The 20,698-nt window shown below is 35.6% G+C and overlaps 2 protein-coding genes across 18 annotated transcripts in view; one reads left to right on the forward strand and one right to left on the reverse strand.

Annotated features, from left to right (window-relative positions):
* Positions 1-20,698, forward strand: part of LOC105481485 (mono-ADP ribosylhydrolase 2) — a 2,105,812-nt gene that overhangs the window by 368,608 nt on the left and 1,716,506 nt on the right. The gene's annotated exons all lie outside the window — the stretch shown is intronic.
* Positions 3,415-16,773, reverse strand: LOC105481491 (fibronectin leucine rich transmembrane protein 3). Of its 3 annotated transcripts, none has more exons than XM_011741107.3 (3): positions 16,529-16,773; positions 8,260-8,453; positions 3,415-6,674 (listed from the first exon to the last, which is right to left on the reverse strand). In XM_011741107.3, the coding sequence occupies exon 3, from the start codon at positions 6,620-6,622 to the stop codon at positions 4,673-4,675; it is 1,950 nt and encodes a 649-aa protein (XP_011739409.2). In that variant the 5' UTR covers positions 6,623-6,674; positions 8,260-8,453; positions 16,529-16,773; the 3' UTR covers positions 3,415-4,672. The 3 variants fall into 3 exon arrangements, with proteins under 3 accessions (XP_011739409.2, XP_011739410.2, XP_011739411.2); XM_011741108.3 differs by having other exon boundaries at positions 7,705-8,453; XM_011741109.3 differs by lacking the exon at positions 8,260-8,453.

Genomic DNA, 20,698 nt, shown 5'->3' on the forward strand with positions numbered 1-20,698 from the left:
TTCTTACCCCTCAACACCTATCCTTAATTTTATCTCCTTCATGAGGTCTTCCTTGATCTATTCAAATAGATGTAGTTGTTTCTTCCTCTTTACTGCAGAGCAGTGAACTGTCACTGCTATTTATGCCCTATAACTGGTAGACAGCACACTTCTTGAAGGCAAGCCGTCTGCTCCTTATAAAAAAGGAGCAAGCTGGGCGTGCTGGCTCACGCTTATAATCCCAGCACTTTGGGAGGCTGAGGCGGGTGGATCACCTGAGGTTGGGAGTTCGAGACCAGCCTGGCCTACATGGTGAAACCCTGTCTCTACTAAAAATACAAAAATTAGCTGGGTGTGATGATGCATGTCTGTAATCCCAGCTACTCGGGAGGCTGAGGCAGGAGAATCGCTTGAATCCAGGAGGCAGAGGTTTCAGTGAGCTGAGATTGCGCTATTGCTCTCCAGCCTGGGTAACAGAGTGATACTCCGTCTCAAAAAAAAAAAAAAAAAAAAAGCCAGTCAGTAAAAGTCATTGACTAGTTAAGAATATTTGTAGAGATCTTTGAAGTTCTTAAAAAGTGATTGATAAGCATGTTATTTTTTGCTTATCATTTAACAAAAAGTCCCAAAACAAAAAGTACAGTGTTTGTTATTCCAAGACTATGCTAAATCAAGATTTGCTAATCATGCTAAGAAGGAAAAAGGAATTAGAATTTTAAATGCTACTACCATTTTCAGCAAGAATGAACTAATACTACATTCATTGGTGGATTGATTCCATTAACACCCATGCTTCAGGTGCTTTAGGACTCCTCATGAAAACTGTCATGTTGTCATGTAGCTATAAAATATGCATTAGTCAGAAACTGTAGTTATTAAAGCCGAGTTCTTTTCACCAGTTTGTTTGGAATAGGGGAATAATACTTTTAATAAATCAGCCTTGCTATAAGATAGAGCACAGTGTCATTTTTAATAGGGAGCAAGAATAAGTGCAGTGATTAAATGCAGTTACAAGTGGCTATATCTAAAAACAATTTTTGATTTTGTCAGACATTTAGCAAGGGAGTAATTTTTTTCCTCTAGTTTTTTTCTAGCTTTCCCAGTTTTTTTTTATTTGTTGTTGTTGTTAAATCTATATGCTATATATTCAGAACTGGATTTTTTGTTCCCTATAAATTTGTTAGTACCTGATTTGGAATTTAGTCTTATTAATATCATTTAGTTTGGGATGCATGGAAATGTGTGTATAACTATTGAGTGCCCTTTAAGGTGGAGACTTGTATCTTGATATTCTATTAAAGTATATATATATGTATATTTTGTACTTTGCAAAGCAACTGGATTTTATAGCAAGTGTAGGTAAAGAAAAAACTTTTATCCTATTGGTGCTCTGCATATTTGCTAGTATAAAACATGTTTCTGATTTATTCCAGGCAACATAATCAAAAGGTGTATTTTAGAATATACACAAACTTTTCTATGCTAATGGAAGGTATACTACTGGAAAATATCAATATAATCTCTCTTTTTTTTTTTTGCTTTTTATAAACCACAGGTTTATAGAGACTTTATGGAGACATTCAGTCCTTTCCCTGACTTTTAGAAGAACTATAGCTTAAACTACTCAAAACTTCTAGAAACAAAGTCAGATTTCCTTCAGAAACATTCACTATGTTTAATGTTAATCACATTAGTCTTTCAGTTGTTCCTCGAAAACAGCCATAACGGGAAGCCAAAAGACAGAGTGTTGGGAAACATTCTGAAGAAAGCAAGCAAATAATTAATAAGATTTCATAGTCACTTGGTGATATCTCCTTGTCAGTAGAGGAGTAGAAGGAGCAGTCTCTAGTAAAATTTGGGAACAGATGGCAAACATTTGTTGACCATAATAGTAGTAACTTATATCTTGTAGAAGATTGTACAGTTTTCATGCACATCATGTCATTTAATCCTCACAAAAATGAGGGTACTAATAACCCTCTTTTGCAGATATGGAAACATAGCTAGGAAGGGTAAGTGGTTTGTTTTTAATTGTACTATTTATTCTAAATAGTACAGACATTATGAACAGATTGAAAGATTTCAAGTCTTTTGATGCTCTGTGTGGAAAACACAAACTCAAAGTGTGTGTGTGTGTGTGTGTTAATTCTCTCATTCAACAATAATCAACACAGAAGACTTGTCTTACCAAGTTTTGCCCCATACACCGAGCAAACAATCAGTTTTTCAGCAGATACCAGCCGGATGTCCTCCAATTCAGTTTAATCCTGACACTGGCTACCTGGAAATTGTGTCATATCCCACAGGTTGAACGCTTATTCCCACAAGACTGCCCCCTCTTCAGATACCAGTTGCAAAACTAGCCAGCTTCATGTTTGGTTTCCCAGGATCCCTTTTTGTGTTCTATTAATTTGCTACAACAGCTCACAAAATGCAAGGCAACAGATTTACTGATGTATTATAAAGGATCCGACAAAGGATCCAGATGGCAGGAAATATTAGGTGAGGTCTGGGTGGGCACAGAGCCTCCACGCCCTCTCCAGGCATGCCACCCTGCAGGAACCTCCACATGTTCAGCTATCTGGAAGCTCTCCAAACCTTGGCCTTTTGTTTTTTTATGGAGGCTTGATTACACAGGCATGCTTGATTAAACCATTGGTCACTGGTGATCAACTTAATCTTCATCCCCTTCTCCCTCTCTGGAAGTTGGGGTTTGGGGTTGTAAGTCCCAACCCTATAATCATGTCTTGGTCTTTTCAATGACCAGACTTTATCTTGAAGCTACTTAGGGCCTGCCAGCCATCAGTGAACTAATTAGCATATGAAAAATGAAAATATATCACTTTGAAGATTGCAAAGATTTTAGGAGTTGTATGCCAGAAACAGGGACAAAGAGAAAGTGTATATTTCACAGTATCACAAATGCTAACTCACTCTACTAAAAGGCTATTTTAAAAAAACAATTTTTCAAAGACCACCTTAAAAAGTATCAGGACAGTGGCAGCAGTGTGCCTAAGAGAGAAAGGCCGTGAAACCATTTCTTAAATTTTCCATCTACACAATGAAGAAGTAGGAGGAAATAAATTTATACATGAAATACTGAACTCTTTAAAGTAAAATGATACACAACCTCAAGATGTTGATTTTTTAAAATTTTTAGCCAACTTTTATTTTTATGCCTAGAAAAATACATGGGACGTTTAGGACTAATGTGCTGGGCAATTTGCTACTTAGTGATAGTAACACAATCCTGAAAAAGCAAGCACAATTATTCTGTACTTTTTAAAAGTTTTATTCAGCAATAAGACCATAATTTTTCATATTTAAGGAGTATGAAAAATTTGTCGAGTTTTAAAAGCTGAATACATGTAGCGTTGGATCAAGGCACATACAAGACTGGCCAAAGGGCGTACAATGCACTTTGGTTTTTTGTTGGAAAAAAAAAAAATCATGGCAACAGAAAAGTGATATGGTTTTTCAACAAGTAATAGCTCACAATTCAGTAGGAAGCTAGAAGGAAATGTTACATTACAAGTTCATTATGTAATATCTGGAAAATTGTGACAGTAATGGGCAGTATTCTTGATCTTTGTAAAAGTAAATTGAACATTTATGTACAGTGTTAAAACCTTTGACATAAACCAGATCTAAATTTGATGTCTAGTATTTATTTTTCTTTAAATTCTCTCATTTAAAGAACTACTTTCTCTGGGTTGTTGAGGGGAATCGCTTATAATTACACTACATTTTTAATATGCATAAAATTTCTCTGACATCCTTTATGATAAAAACATCATAAACACTAACAATTTTGTGTTTATAAGTCACTTTTCAAAAATCAGGATGGCATAGGCAAAACCAAAATGCAGTTTTGGTATTTGTGTTCATTACACTATACAAATCTAAGTTTTCATGTTTTCCTAAGTACACATTTCCCCCGCAACTTGGAAGCACATTTACATCACTGTTTTTGTGAAGTCCTTTATTTTCAAAGCTTTGCTGACAATGGCTTTAACAGACTTCACACTCCTTTTATGCCAGCTGATGTATTCAGTTCAGAAGATATGCTTAACTTTTTTAAGGATAATTAATTTGCCTAGAGCAAAAATGGAGATATGCAGCAGGTTTGATATTGCCCATTACTTCACACACTTTGATTTATTGAATACCACTGGGATAATACAAATTTAATAATTGGAACATTATTTCATAACCATTTTCTAAAATTAAATTTTCTCATTCAGCCATTCAGCCAGTTTTTTTTACATTTTATTAATACCAAAGTGAAAAATGGCCTGTGCTTATACTACAAGGATCTCATGTGAATGCAGTCCTGATTGTTCAACACAGCAAGAAAATTCACTTTCACAGTCAACAAGTCATCTTACTCAGTAGAACACAAAGTAAATGGTTTATAACTCCAATATTTGCAAGGAAAATACAGTACAAATTACTAAAAAATACTAAAATATAGAATTGTGTTCAGGCATCTCCACTACATCAATCGCAGCAGTAACCTGAAATTTGAAACTTTTAATAAAAAGTTCTTAAATATAAATTATATGGCAAATGTACAGTACATTGCTTTTTTCAGTCTCTTTTTCCAGTGTTTTGCAGTAGAACAGGGTTCCTACCATCACCTCCCTTAGGTTTAAAAAACCCAAAACACAAGTCTGCTGCAAGTCCTTCAGCATCATGAGTGTGAGTGATCTGAGTCTGGAATACCACTGTCTCTGTAGCTTCGGTTACTACTGCTTTCACTGTGATTGTTTTTGTACAGATTCATTCCATTAGGAGGAAATATGGTGTGTATTACAAACTCCTCCTTCGAGATGGGTTCATTGCTTATTGGTAACATCTGAAAAGAAGTTTCCCTGATTTCCAGGATAGAGTTGTCCTTCTTAGTGCCAGCTTCTGCATAGTCATCCTTTCTTCTCCTCCCTTTGCTATACGCACAGTTCCTTGAGAAAAGCGATCCATTCCTATGAACATACCAACACACTAAAGCAAGAAGGGCAATGGTAACCAGGGCCACAGCTCCACCAATGATGGCAGCCAAAGGTAAATTGGGGTTTTTGTAAGGTTCTTTCTCTTGCTCTCGATTGAGGGTGGTTGTAGGGTTGTACATTCGAAGGGGTGCAGTTTCAGTCTCAATACAAACAGGAGTTTCATCAAATAGGTAGAGGTTACTGGTTTCCATGGGAACCATGCATACTTTATAGGGTGAATCAGGCTCCAGGGCTGTGACCAAGTACTCACTGCGTTCCCCTGTTACAATTGTTTCTGTTATAGATCCAAATGCTGGGCTATGGCCCAGTTTAAGCCAGCTGAGTCTCAAAGCAGTCATAGGTAGAGCAAGTTTCCAAGAGATATGAATTGTATCAGAGGTGACAGATTTCACAGTAATTGTAATTGTTTTTCTTGAGGGACTCCCTGTGGTTTGGTGATCCTTGGTGAGCTTGGGGTTCTTAATATCTGGCTGTTTGGTCACTGGAGCTGGCCACTGTCCTTGGGCAGGATACACTGTGTTGGGTATTGCAGTGGTTATCTGAATGGTGCTTACAATGCCACTGTCCTTACAATCAAACAGTTCTGCATTGAGATCCTTAATAGCCATCCCACGAACTTTTTCTGGGGCTTGGCACATAAGCCCACGCACATTGACCTTCACAGGTAATGATTGTAACCAGTCACGTACCCATTTCATCTTGCACCCGCAATACCAGGGATTGTTGCGAAGAATCAGTTGTGTTATATTGTCCAAATCATCAAAGATACCCTGAGGTAAATTACTTAGGTTATTATTGGACATATCCAGTCGATAGAGCTGCCTTAGATAAGAAAAAGCATTTGGGGGCACCCGATTGATGTGGTTATCTTGAAGATAAAGCTTCCTCAGGTTTGTGCCTGGAAGGTTTACTGGTGCAGCAGTCAGGGAATTCCGCACCAGGGACAGCTCTGTTAAATTAACTAGGTTGAAGAAAACTTTGTCACCTAAACCGTGGTTGTTCAACAGGTTTCCATCTAGAACCAGGCGTTTTAGACTAGTGAGACCTTGAAGAGATGGTGATGAAATTGTGGATATGCGATTATCATCCAAGCGTAGTTCTTCTATAGTCCTGGGCAAACCCCAGGGAATTGTGCTAAGGTGGTTGCGGGACAGGAAAAGCAATCGGAGATAGTTGCTGTCTCGGAATGCTCCCTCTTCTATGCTAACTGCAGAGACAGAGTTGTCATCTAAATGTAATTCTTCCAGATAAGGAATTTTTGAAAGTGAATCATAAGTGATAGTCCTTATGTTATTTTCTTGCAAATGTAACTCTTTTACATACTTTGGGAGGTTGGTAGGAAATTCATCTAAACTGTTGTGGTATAGGTATATTCTTTCTACTTTCAGCAAGTTTTTCAAATCTGAAGGAATCCCAGCATTATTTATTTGGTTGTTCTGAAGGTAGAGAGTTGTAGCATCCTCTGGTATTCCTGTTGGAATGGATGTCAGAAAGCGATCATTACAGTAAATGAAACCCGCATCGCAGCGACACACAGATGGACAGGATTTAGCCATAACTGATAGAGGTGCTACTTGAAGGAACAGCCCAATTTTAGTCCCGATGAGGAAGATGCTCCAGGCTGGGCTGATCATGGTCAGCAGTGTTGAGGTCTTTATACAAGGTAGCTTCCGTTACTTCAGAACCCTAAAATGAAGTGAGTAAAAAAAGACAGAAAACAATAAGGACAGCATACTGAATATAATGTTTAAAATGAATGTGGAAACTAAAATATCTATAATCACTTTTAATATTTTAATTTGTTTTGGGAGAGGGCATAGTCGGGCTTATTGCTAGCTAACAATAGACAGTGTCATATAATCTCTTTACCTTAATGGTTTCTTAATTTCTTTATACATTAAAAAGTAACATGTCCCAAATCCATTTGATTTTGAAATGTTAAATATAATTGAAGTTTTATTGAATAATCTAAAGTATTTTAATTATACTTTATATCAACCTTATAGACAGTCATTGATCAAGCTAATTGAATATCCATTTCTTTCTTAATATTCATAATAATTAACACCTTGGAATATTGTTTGGTATATTTAAAGGTAACCATTTTACTGTTACCAAAAAACCACAAATTTTTATATTTACTTTTTATTAGGCAAAGACTATACAGGTATAGAAAAATGTCATAAAAATATCTATTCTCTTCATACTTCATACTTCATAGTTACCCACATCTTGAGATCCTGAATCTCAATTAAACCCATAGTTTGCTTTGATTATTAATGTCATTTCATTTTCTTTGGTTATTAATTTTAAGTATTATTTTAAATGGGTGGATTTCTATAAGAAAATAAGAACGAATCCTTCATTTATTTTTGGGAAAGAATTACAAAGCTAATACATCCAGCTAACCTAAGTGGAAAATTTCACTTCATGTTGAACTCTGTCTTTCTTCTGTTTGCATTTTGTTATATGTTTCATACTGCAAGTTTTAATGACTTTGTCCACATTTTTCATTATTTTCTATCTCATAATGTGTTTTCACAGTGCATTTATATTTCTTTAAATTCTAACCTAGAATATAAATCAACTTTTTCTATGGCTGGCAAAGTACAGATTTATACTGATGTATTGTGTAATATAATATCTTGTGTCCTTTTAAGTATTAATTAGCCTTTGTAATTTTAGGCATGAAAATAAAATACTTTGTTTTTCCTACCTTATTGAACGATGTGAGTAAATTTTGCGGGAGTGAATATCCAATGCACATATATTATTTTCCTGGTGAGGGGCTGGGACTTATAAACTTTTGTTTAGTCCTTGGAAATGTTCTTCACCGTTTATTCAAGTAATCCTATGCCGCACACACCTCCAGATCAGGCTTGCTGTTGTCAATGAACATTCCAGCTGCAGTTCAGCATGGTGGGCAAGCTCATTAAAGTGGGGGCAGAAACAATTCTGCTTCCTGTTACTATGTAGGACACATGGCTTCCTATGTATTTTTTTTTTTCTTTCTGATAGAGTTTCTGTGTGAAGGTTCCTTTTGTGTAGGTTAATTCCCTTAGTGGAAATTGCCCTCTTTGAAATTCTTATTGGCTCTTCTGTGCAATGTGGTCAGAGATAGTAACTTCAGATCCTCATGAAGAAAGCCATTCATGATGCTAAGGCCTGTATAGTAATAGGTTTTTCAGGCAGTTACCCCCTACCTTTATTCCCATCCAGGATTATCCAAGTATAAACTTTGTACAGTAGCTACATCCTGAGGTATGATTACCTGCTGTGAAATAGCTATTTCCAGCTTTTGCTTCTTGCTGATTTTTCAGAATGTCTGGTGCAGTCACGTTATACAAGAACAGGTATTCTCTTTTAAGAAGTAAAGGAAACTAAATTCTTCATGGAAAGAAAACGAGGCATACTAAATTTCCTTTATATTTATCTTCCTTAAAATATACTGGGACTGAGCATCTCCTGTGAAAGTAAAAGGTTTTAATGAACTATTAATAATGAACTTTAACATACTAGAGAAATTTCCTAGACATTTAATTTCAATGTCTTAAAACAACACATCTTTCATCATAGTGGTTAGTCAAAAGGGATAGGTTGACCTCTTTGTTTTTAGACTTCTTATTTTCTTATATAAATAAAGTAGGAGCCAAAGTAGAGATTGTCATCAAACAGATAATTTCTATTATATGATTGTGTCACTTTGAATTAAACACCATGGCTTTCAAATTCAAGCCAGTCTTTAAAAATTTACTTTGAAATCATATGCATAAAATGATAAAATGTTTAAAAAGAAGAAAACAAGTACATGTCAAAGAGGTGAGCAAATACATTAACAAGTATCTTTGACAGAAATGCCAAGGTAACTTTTTAGGCATTTCTGAACATGATTTAACAAAGTCATACAATCCACAATTTAGAGTTGAAAAGGCTATGTTAAAAGCTTTTCTGTTGACTTGCTCAGTTCCCTGTTTGATTCTTCCTGCAGGTCTCAATTTTCCCAACTGCAGAATGTCGACACCATCCCCTTTCTCTTTAGGGGTACATCTAAGGACTACTTATTGGTCTTGAAACTCTAAGCACTCAGGTGTTCTTGCCCAAAAGGTGACATAGAAGTTCAAGTCATGTTTAGTTTTTCTGGAGAATACTATTCTAATTTTCTTTTAGCATACTGAGTTTGAAAAAAAATTTTGTATTTGAAATAGAAAGGACACTATTATTTCGATCTCCTTGTAGTGACCATTAGGAAAGCACACCAGATGGGGCATTTCTCTCTAGGTTCATACATGAATATGCCAATTTTTAATAAGTGTATCATTTCTGAAAGAAGACTTTTGGCTTGACTAAAGAGATCTTTGAATTTAATGTTGACTGCTTTGCCTATTATCAAATGTGCATGAAGATTTTTTAAGAGTTTGGAGGAGGTGAGTAATATTCCAATTGGTTATGCAGGATCATCCACTCTGATACTTTGTATATATGTAGGGAACATTTGAGTATCCTGGAAATGTGTGACCCTGAAAGTAAGGACTAAAGTAGTAGCAATTTGCTTCTCCCACAGTTACTACCTAACATCCAGCAAGGATAGCATCTGTTCCATAATTCAAATGCTCTGCTGAACGAGTATGTTAAATAAGGCCACAATTTGTGTTTCTGGTTCTCTCCAAAAATTCAGTTTATTTTAGTTTGCTAACTGCATACCGACATGGTCATAGGCTATATTAACAGAAGAGAAGTGAAAAAAAATTACAGATACATATAATTCATTATTTAGGCAACTTGAAACAAAAATAGCAGTTAGCAGATGGATCAAACAGTCTCTGGTGAATATTGCAAAGTGCCCACAGAGGAAAGTTTAAATGATTTATTGTTTAATGTGAGGTTTTACTGTGATGCCTTTAGGGCTTTGCCTGTTATTGTCAAATTCCAATAGTATCTTTTCTTGAAAACTGTTGCTTTCTCAGTGTGTGAAAATGGAAAACCAAGCTGTTGAAATTATAATTACAAGGTTACTTTTTAAAGTATCTTCTGTAAAAGTTTTTTAAACTTGAAAATTATTCAACATATAAAATAATGTGGTTAAGTTTAGAAAACAACTACTTACGTTAAATTGCATTAGAAACTAATTAAAAACCATTATAAAAATAACAAGAGAGAACCTGCTTAAAGTGTTACCAAGAGTCAAGCATTTCTGATATTGCAGGGATGATGGTGAGGCAATATATACTTGAGATGATGAATCTGCTGATTTTGGGGATTTAAAAACTGATCATTCCCTGAGTCAGGTCAGACCACAGTGTGTCCAAGGTGATGGTCATAATGATAACCAGACATAAAATAAATGTCTTTTATCTTGTATCTGAACTATGTATATTTCACCAAATTAGGCTCTAACAATATGTGTTGATTTTCACATTTTTAACCCAGAGAATGAAAGAGTTCTAAATTGGTGTGAAAAGATGGAAGATTAATTTGTTTATTTTACCTGTTTTACATTTGTGAAGCTGCTTCCTCTATTCTGTTTGATATGCAAACTCACATTTGCCATTCATACAATAGTGGTAATAATGTGGGATTAACAGAAAGCCTTAAATCTCATTAAGTTCTTGGAAAATGTCATTCTTTTCTCCCCACATTGTATTTAAATAAAAGGAAAAACATAAAACAGGTTTCTTAGGAGGGAAGGATACTCTTTCAGAAATGAAGGTTACATTCAGAGCTACTCTCATATGCCCCTACTCCCTTTACTGAGGCTCAAAACCATTCATATTTGACTACATTTTATGTCTTCTCTTTCCCATTTATGTTTGAAACTATAGTGCTAAACAGATTTTTGGGTTTTGGTTTTGGCATATTAACTGCAAGGATCTCTTCATCAAAAATGAACGATCTTCTCCTATGCTTTGACTTTCCCCTTTCTGAGCTGGATCTACATATTTGCGCACCTAGAAATACTGTAGTCAAATGTCGATGATGAAAAGAAAAATGACCCCCACTGGCATGGACACTGTGGCCAGGTTTCCACAACACTGACTTCAGAGCCTTTCTGTCTGCCTAGGCTTGAAAGAGGCCATTACTTCTGAACAAAATGAATCGATCTTTTAGAAAAATACTGTTAATGGGGTAACTTGGGGGAAAAACATAAATGGAGCCCTGGTAACTTAATGGAATGTTAAAAAAAATTTTTTTTAATGGAGGCATTATTTAACTATAAAACACTTAAAACTGTAGTAAAAAGAAGAAAAACATAATCACCTCACTGATGAATCAAATTTTTAATAGGGATCCTTATATTCATATTCAGTTTCTTTTTACAAATAAAAATTGTAGATTTTTTTTTGCATTTATAATGTAATCATCAAGTCTGAAAAGCTTCCAATTTATTTCCATGGTACACCCAATAAAACATGTAAATAGATAAGGATACTATTTTAGGAAAACTAATATAAGAAGTTGTATCTGAATAGAAAACTGATATTTAAATAAAATCAAGAACTTGCGGCAATCTACATGTTTATATGATTTCTTCCCTGCTACTATAATATTTTGGAGCTGGAAGTGTTATGAGAAGGTATTTCTTATGTTTTAAGAATATTACTTAGATTAAGATGAAGCTATATAATAGTAGTGCTAATTTCTTATTTATGCCTTAGATTTAAATTGATTTTGATTTGACCTGTTTGGTCATTACTCACTTTTGAAAAATATTAATTCAAGTATAAGGTTTTGAGATTTTAGTTTCTTTTTTAATGATTTCTCCCACAGAATGATTTCTGAATGCTGAGGACTTTTAAAAATATTCAGTCTAAAATATAATGGCATGTAGAACTTTTCATCCAAGTTAGTTGCCTTGTTTTAAGTAAAACCTTGAGACTAAAAAAAACTCATGCCTAAACAAACGTATCCAACTTTGTGAATATTTCTAGGTAAACTGGAATTTATACAATCATAATTTAGAGTATTAGGAAGGTAATTTATTTATGAAGGCTTAAATTGCTGCTAAAAAAGCTCAACCTGTGAATGCTAAGTCTTTGCAACAACAAATGGTATTTCAAATAAACTATATATATGGTTAAACTGAAAAACTGGAGTACATCAGGTTAGTTGATAGTGACAGCAAAATGCTTTCTAAGCAGCCTGTCTGGTAGTTAAATTTTCCACGATCATCAGATTTCAGGAAAGTTCCAATTCTTTTGTTTAATGCCAGGCAAGCAGAAGGACCTCTAACTCTCTCTTGAGAGTCATGAAGTCTGAAGGGTTTGCTGAGAGGCAGAGAAGCAAGTGTGCCTTTTCATACTTGGTTTTATCCAGACTATTTTCTAGCCTGAACAAGGTCCTTGTTTCATTTATGGAAAATAGGGGATAACATTTCCAATGCTAAGTATTTCTACTTTTTCTTTTTCTGTTACTGGTTCTTTTCCCCGGTACATTTGTGACAAATGAATTGAATTCTGCTTCATTTGTTTTGGCTTGTAAAGTTAAATCAAGCATCCTTAAAACAAAAAGGCAAACTGGGATATTATCCTTCAGCATAGTGAATGCTGCTTCCTTTTATGATATTAAACCCAAAGTAAATGAATTAGAGAACAAGACTTGTAAGAACGAGTAAGATATTAATTTAGAGAGTGGTGAAGGTAAGTGGTATAGTTTGGGGTGGGGGCATGCTTTACATTTGTGCTGACTTTTGAGCAAAAGGAATTAAAAGTGCGCCTACTTTTGTTAAACCACATTTACCATTGCAGACTTTAAATTCCTTTTTAACTGTGTGAGTACAACTTGGTTGACGTGCTTTAAATTTCTAATATTTAAGTTTCCATACAGTAGTTCAGCAAATAGATTTATTTTAGTCTACTGTGTGGCAAGCACTATACTGGTCGGTGAGACCACCTGAAGTCATAAAATACATTGTTTTTCATGTACAAGTAGGGTATTACTTAAACCAGATGAAGAGGAGGAAAATCAACAACACATAAACTGATCAATCCACAGTCCAGTGGCACACTTTAAAAATGGTTTTTAACCAAATGTGGTCTGTGGGTTTTCTCTTCAAAGTTGCCACGGTAACTTGTGCACATGTAAAGTGAAAGAATAAAGAACAAAAGCTGTCATTGTCCCATCAAATGAGAGCAATTTCTCCCTCCTTTCATTTAAACAGACTAATACCTGCAGAAAGCTTTTTATACATTCCTGACACTTGATTTTAGAGTAGGAAAGAGATTCTGCATATGCAAAACAAATGAAATTTTAGCTTTTGCTTAAATTATACTCTATTGCTTTCTACTTAAAATCTGTTTTCTCTGGGATTTTCGTAAATAGATAACTCAAAGTTCTTTCTTACACAACATAAACATAGCTTTGAAAACTGTCCTTTAATGTGATGTTTAACCAAATTTAGTGATGTCGATCTGTATTTTGAAACTGGAAAATACTTTCTGAAATGTGTATACCTATTTTCTTAAGAGGAAGAATGCTGTTTCAGAAGACCAACTCTTTGTTGGAAATTTATTTGTTGACTTTCAGTAAATTTTTGAAATGGTGGAATGTTAGAAGGAGCTGAGAAACATCCGTTTTTATGCTCTGAAGAGAAAATGCAGTTTTGAGGATTAATATTGCTGAGAGATTTTTACTGTAGAGTTTTTGCCCGCTGGGGGGTGGTACACTCTACCAGAACACTGCTTTCAGAAGCCGCAAGTCAGATGTTGGCTGCTGCTGGCCAGTTTTTCTCTGGTTTAATTACAACAAAGCCTCCCGTTGAGAAGAACAGTGAAGGCCTCTGGGGCAAAAGGTGGGGGGTGGGAGGGTAGGGGGAAGGAGGAAAGAAGGAGGGGAGAAATTATGGCCTTTGAAAAATTTACTGAATCTTATTTCCATTGTTGACTTTATTTATGGTAGTCTTCATTTGACTTTAAACAGTTATTTCTAATGCTTTTTTTTTTTTTTAAATAAATGGGTTTGAATAAAAGAATATATAATGGAATCTATTCAGAATATTTAAGTTAGCTCTGAATTTTGCCAGTAATCAATCACATTCTTTGTTTTATAGCCCACCCACCTTAAAAAGAGGCATAAAAGTTAAGAAATGACTGAAATGGCAACTATAAACCAAATATGTTTTTTAGTGACCAGATTTAATATTGGTATGAACATTGGCATATCAAAAATGAAAAGCAAGAAAGAAGAAACATTAATATATTATTAAGACAAGGCAAATTCCCTGCACAGATTTTTGTAGGGCTTAAAATTGTTCAAAATAATCCAGAAAGAGGAGGAAGCCTTAGGGTGTGTGGCCAAGAAAAGCACAGAAAAATCTCTCTGCAGTGCACTTGCATATTTAAAGCTGATTATTGTATTTTTCGTCGAGAGAGACTGAGTGTTCATTAGGGTCTTGTGTCCCTAGGCAGGAGATGCTGAGCATAATTGGAGTTTCTATTTGATTGGGCAATACAGTCTAGAGAAGAAACTGGGGTAAAGATAATTAATAGCTTGCTAACAAAGTCTGACAGCCACAAGATTTCAACCAAATTTATTTCACACTGCTTCATTTAGCTCTGAAAAAGTTTTGATAGAATTGTAGTCTCTTTAATTAGCACTTAAAAGCAAAAGAAACATACCTTCTATTTTGCTGCCACCTTTAGTTATGACAAATTTTCTTACTGTTTTTCTTCTTTTTGTCAAAACTTTATTTGCTATCCAATTATACATTTCACAAACGTTATGTTTGGGAAGTGTTTAATTGTGCATTTTGAACCCAGTCATAATTGATTTTAAAGGGTGGGGTGCAGTGAAATGAAAAACCCAATTAATAACTGGTAGAGAGTTATACAGAACCACGATATTAATGAATTCATTATGTTTATTCATTCACTAATATTTCGCTGATCCTTGGACTTGCTGTGTTTTGGCTGTGGTCTTCAAAAAATCAAATTTTAGTTTTCTTAGTTAAATCTATGCATTTTTGTAACCCTGTTTTTATTTCAGGGTAATAAATAGATGTACATTTGTCTGTGTGTGTATATATGTGTCCAAACTAAGGGGCATATCTCTGATTTAATTTTCCCATGGTGAAAACCTGGCATATTATCATTAATATTTGTGGTAGTTGGTAATGTTGATATTATTGTGGTACTTTTAAAGGATTCATTTTTCTTCACTCATTTCAGAGGAGATGAATATTAGTCCTCTGTCACTTTGGGTCAAGTATAAGTGATTCTCCCTGAATATAGGCAAATTTATTCTTTATGTTTAGGCTGGTCAGGATATTTTTATGCAGTTAGAGATAAATGAAAGGCATTGCTACAGCTGAAGGACTTTTCTAGTGGCTTTATTTATGTTGTTTCTGGATAATAAAATAACATAGATGAGCATTTTAAAGGAGATATTTATTAAGAATATTTAAAATAGCCTTATTATTAAAACCATTAGAGAATTTGGACTAACAATTGAAAAAAAAAATCAAGTTTTTTTTTTTCTTTAAATTCGAAATAAAATAACAAAAAAGAACCCCCCAGACGTTGAGAAGACATGGATGGGCCTGTTGCACTCTTTACCTATATGCAACCATTTTGTTTCAGACCTAATTCAGTGAACAAATTTTTTTGAGAAGATACATTTAACTACTTTTTCAAGCTTTGTAGTATAAATGCATTTCTTCCAATATAAGATTTTCCTATTGTAAGTTGCAAAGAATGGATCCTCTGCAAAACCCACTTGATGAGGGCTCTACTCATTTATTTTTCTTTCCTGCCACCCCAAACTCACTGCATACATCAGGCATAGCTTCCAGGGTGAGCTTTGTTAGTTTTTCTGAGTAGACTTAGCCATTTACTATGCTAGTCACATACCACACTTGCCTAAGCAATGGATTTTGGCGTTCTATTGAAGAGGGAATATAGTTTGGAAGAGAGTCTCCCCCTCCTCTGAGTTCAATTTACTAGTTGAGATTTGCAAGCCTGAAATGCTTGAAGCAGCTCAGGCACGATAGCAGTGCAAGCTTTAAAATCTAGGTGTAGCTGTTAATCCTTTACAGAGGCACATAAGTCTCTAGGAGCAGCTCGGCTAGCTGTGAGCAAGATGTATGCTTTTCATGTACTGCGTACTCATGGGCTGAGGGATTATTGATTTTCTTTCACAGTTGTAAAAACAGCAATTGGTGATCATACCACACATACAGTACACACCAAGTTAGCAGGACCTTTTGCTTTTCTATCTGTGAAGAATCTCCTTGTATTGTTTGATATTTAACACTGAACTTTCCAACTTGCTGTTTTCCATAAGGCTCTTTTCAAATAGCAATTACTCGAGACAGAAAATAGCCACTTACTATCTTTTATAAATGAAAGAAGGTTCTAAGAAACTTCTTGCATTTGGCCATATAGTGAAATTTTTCTTTGCTGGCTTGCACACACATATATTGCTTTTTCTGGTGACAGAGCAAACGTTCGTATTTGGATTTCTCATAGTATCCAGTCATTTCTTTCTAGAGAGTAAAACCAAGCAAACTTTCTGGGACAATCATAAGAAAAAACATGGAAAACACTTACCAGGAAGACGAGAAAAAGCAATCCTATATACACTGCCGCTACAGCTGTAATTCCATTGACTGTGAATTGGAGTAATAGCCCTCCCCCGTCTCCCAAGCTCTGCGTCCAGTCCACACAAAGCCCACGGCAGCTGCAGGCTGAGCTTGTCCTGCTTCAGATCACTCCTACACTGAGGAGTGAGCGAGGGAGAGCATTCCAGTTTACTGCACACAGCCCACCTCCAAGCCTGAAGTTTAAAGCTTCACCTCGCAGTGGTTGAAGAAGGGGGTGATGTCATAGATGGGCAGGACTTAGCCAAGCTCCTGTTCAGTGAGGTAACTGGATAATCAGACAGATGAGCTTTGCAAACGCTAGAGGGGGCGAGAGCAGCCGAAATGAAGCATCAGCCTGCCAAAGCTAGGATGCCATTTGGTTTGTAGGCAGCCCTTTGGAATCTCAACATTTTCTAAAGTTTACTACAAGGCAGTGGCAGCATACTTATATATATTTTTAAAAAGCATGTTAGAAAGATATTTTTAAGATCACAATAGAAAAACACAGGTTTTGTTTTATTTTTAAACCATCTGTATTGAAAAGAAGTTAACCAAAATCAAATTAGTTTTATTGTTCACTAGCTAAAATAATGTTATAATTGTGGAAGATGGAGGCCAGTAATCCCAACTGTGAATATTTATTCATTTATTGAACAAATGAATAAAAAGCAGGTTCAAATATATACATCAGGGTTGTTGCGGTGGCTGACGCCTATAATTCCAGCGCTTTGGGAGGCCAAGGTTGGCGGATCACCTGAGGTCAGGAGTTCAAGACCAGCCTGACCAACATGGAGAAAAAATTAGCTGGACGTGGTGGTGGGTGCCTGTAATCCCAGCTACTTGGAAGGCTGAAGCAGGAGAATCACTTGAACCCAGGAGGCAGAGGTTGCAGTGAGCCAAGATTGCACCATTGCACTCCAGCCTGGGCAACAAGAGCAAAACTCTGCCTCCAAAAATATATATATATGTGTGTGTGTGTGTGTGTGTGTGTATGTGTGTGTGTATATATGTGTGTGTGTGTATATATATACATATACATATATATACACGTCACTGATTCATTTAGTTGTGCGAAGGGCAATAGGAATGCCAAATGATTTTTTTAAATGGTAATAAATGGTCTATTCTTTTGGAGGTGAAGAAGTTACTGTTCTCTGTGTTTTAGAAAATGAAAGTATGTTTTATGTACTTCTACTACATGTTTATATTATTTAAAATGGATTATTTATATTTAACAATCCCCAATAAAATGTTTTTTAAAAATTAAATAGAATATTTTCCTTTCTAAATGTTTTCGCTGATCTGAACATGGGTTTAGATATAAACATCTTAAGAAAAATATCTTTCAGGGTGGTTTGCCTGAATTGAAATTATTTTATTTTAATTTAGGTACATGAATAAACACTGGACAGTTGTAAGACATGGATATTATAAATTTCTATGTCTAATTAACAGAGTTATACTTTTATTTTTAATTATGATTTTTGTAGACTGGTTTCTGCTATTTGGTCAATAATTGCTTTGTGCCCATAAGTTTTCCATCAAATAAGTGTATTTCACATGTTCATGTTGCTGGTAAGAACTTAGCTGTTATATTTACCTGGAGGACCATCTCCTTAAACTAATATCTTTATTTGCTCTATTCTTAGAAGTGCATGACTTTCTCCTTTGTCCTTTCTCAATTTTTCCCTGCACATTTATTTCTGAAGAAGGCCAGCTAATAGTCTTTCCCAGGAGTATTTGATTATGGTCTCTTCATTAACTTCATTTAGTTTATCTATTTATATGTTTGTTTGATAACAGTTTGACCTTCTGAGTTCCCTTCCAAGAATGGTTGATATCAAAGTAGGTGAACCCTTGATAAGAAATGTATTGACCCTATTGTTCTATGATTGCACTTTTGTGGGCCTCAGAGGACAGACCCATTAAATCTAGGAGTTTTAGATTCTAATGTCCATTGAAAAGCCAATTTCTTTGAACTGCTAGGTAGTACAATTAAACTGATATGCAGCTGCTGAATTTTGGGAGGAAAGGGAGGTGGTATTATAACAGATAATCTCTTTAAAAAGGGTGGACTCTTTTCTGTTACTGTGAAACACATGGATTAAATTATTTTATGAAATAATTCTTTCTAGAAGCCATTTTCAGATGGGAGTTGGTTCTATTTAAAAAAGGAAATTTTTGCCTGGTCAAATTCCTGTGGGTTTATATCCATATTTAATAAGTTTTGTCTTCATTCAGGCAGAGCTTAAGCAGAAAAGAAAGATCAATTGGTGATTTGGGTTATAGGTATCAAAAATAAATTGTACTGGCCTGGGAGTTAGCAGTTCGGAGGTTTCCCTTCCCTGGACTGCCATTTGTTATATGACTTCATATTTATTGCCCTAGGCTTTGGTTTCGTCACATGACAAATAAAGGCAGCAAGGATTTATTAAATGCCAATTATTTATTGTTGCTTTCTTTTCCCCTTTTAAGCTATAGATTAAAATGTAGGAAAAGAAAAGAAATTGTGAAAACATATTCTATACTGGAGTACTGACTTTGGAGGCAAACTCTTAGAATCTCTGGCCTCCTATTCTTTTTCTCTCTTTTTTTTTTCTTGAGACAGAGTCTCTCTCTGTCACCTAAGCTGGAGCACGTGGCGCGATCTTGGCTCACTGCAGCCTCCATCTCCTGGGTTCAAGCAGTTCTCTTGCCTCAGCTTCCTGAGTAGCTAGGATTACAGGCATGCATCACCACGCCCAGCTAATTTTTGTATTTTTAGTAGAGACGGGGTTTCACCATGTTGGCCAGGCTGCTCTTGAACTCCTGACCTCGTGATCCACCCACCTTGGGCTCCCAAAGTGCTAGGATTACAGGCGTGAGCCCCGTGCCTAGCTCTGGCCTCCTATGCTGTCCCAAAATATATACTCTTTTGCTGCCTACATGTTGTTTCACTTCCCACTTTTATCAGCTACCTGAAATGCTACTAGTTGGAGGTGAACTTATAATAATAGGTACCCCCTTTGAAATAGTGTGTACAACCTCTGGAAACATGAGGTTATCATGAGTTACTTCAGATTGCTCTCCTCTTTTGTTTTCTAAGGCACATTGGCTACAATAAGGGGATGACTGTTTTGTTTGAAGGGGACGGGATGCTGGCAGTCTTTAGCATGAAGTCCTTTAGGCTGTAATAGGAAGGGAGGAGGTGGATTCTCACAGTAGGAAGGACTTGGCTCAGGATGGAGGACAACCAGTGTAGTAGACCTGGGTAGTTTAAGAACATGGGCTTTAGAGACTAGCGCAGCTGGGCTCCATGTTGGCTTTGCCACATGACTGTAGACAAATTACTTCATCTCTTTGAGTATTAGCTCAGTGCCTGACTCACAGTAAGTGCTCAATAAAATGATAGCTGTCATTATTTAAGATGGGGGGCATCCAAGCACCTGGAACAAAAAGGACACTAAGAATGGGAGAAGAATGCACAAAGGGCGGTAGTACAGGGTCAATAACAGATTTTTTAAATTTTTCAAATTTCCCTTTGAAGTAATTTTATAGCTAGTAAATGGAAGTGAAAAAGAGGAATAGGAGAGCATTTTATTGATTTTTTTTTCTCTTGTACTTACACATCTCATGACCTCATGTTCCAAGAACTTAACACTTAGTTGGGTTCTAGTAGATATTTTGTGTTGAAAATGTGTTTGCTAGTTTGCATTTTGTTCTGTTTTGTTGGCTAGCCTGTGAATCTAACATTGTACATGAGAAAATGCATTTCAGGTTGAAAGCAACTGGTTTGGAAATGAACTTCAATAACATATCCCAGTTTTAAAATTCTAGGACTATCTGAACTTGTCATCTCAAAGGACTTTGTGGTGTTCTTTGTTTTTGTGAGAAGATGTGAGATGTTCCCTAGTGGACAAGAAAGGAGATTAGATTTGGAATTCGGTTTCCCAGGTTCTCCCATTTACTTGTATATCCAGATTTAAAAAAAGAAAAAACAACATACACACAGAAGCCTCATCTGTCTTTTAGTTACCAACTACCAGCTGAAACTGACTAAAATATACAGTCATTTCATGGAACAGTATAATTCAGGTCTGTCTAGAGTTAAGCTACCTCATTCACCCATTCATTCATTCAGTCTTCACACATTCATTCA

Source organism: Macaca nemestrina, chromosome 15 (assembly GCF_043159975.1).
Source record: "Macaca nemestrina isolate mMacNem1 chromosome 15, mMacNem.hap1, whole genome shotgun sequence".
Classification (NCBI taxonomy): domain Eukaryota; kingdom Metazoa; phylum Chordata; class Mammalia; order Primates; family Cercopithecidae; genus Macaca; species Macaca nemestrina.

What these genes read in the sequence shown, in the direction of transcription:
- LOC105481491 (XM_011741109.3), bottom strand. Translation starts at nt 6,622, where the DNA reads ATGATCAGCCCAGCCTGGAGCATCTTCCTCATCGGGACTAAAATTGGG.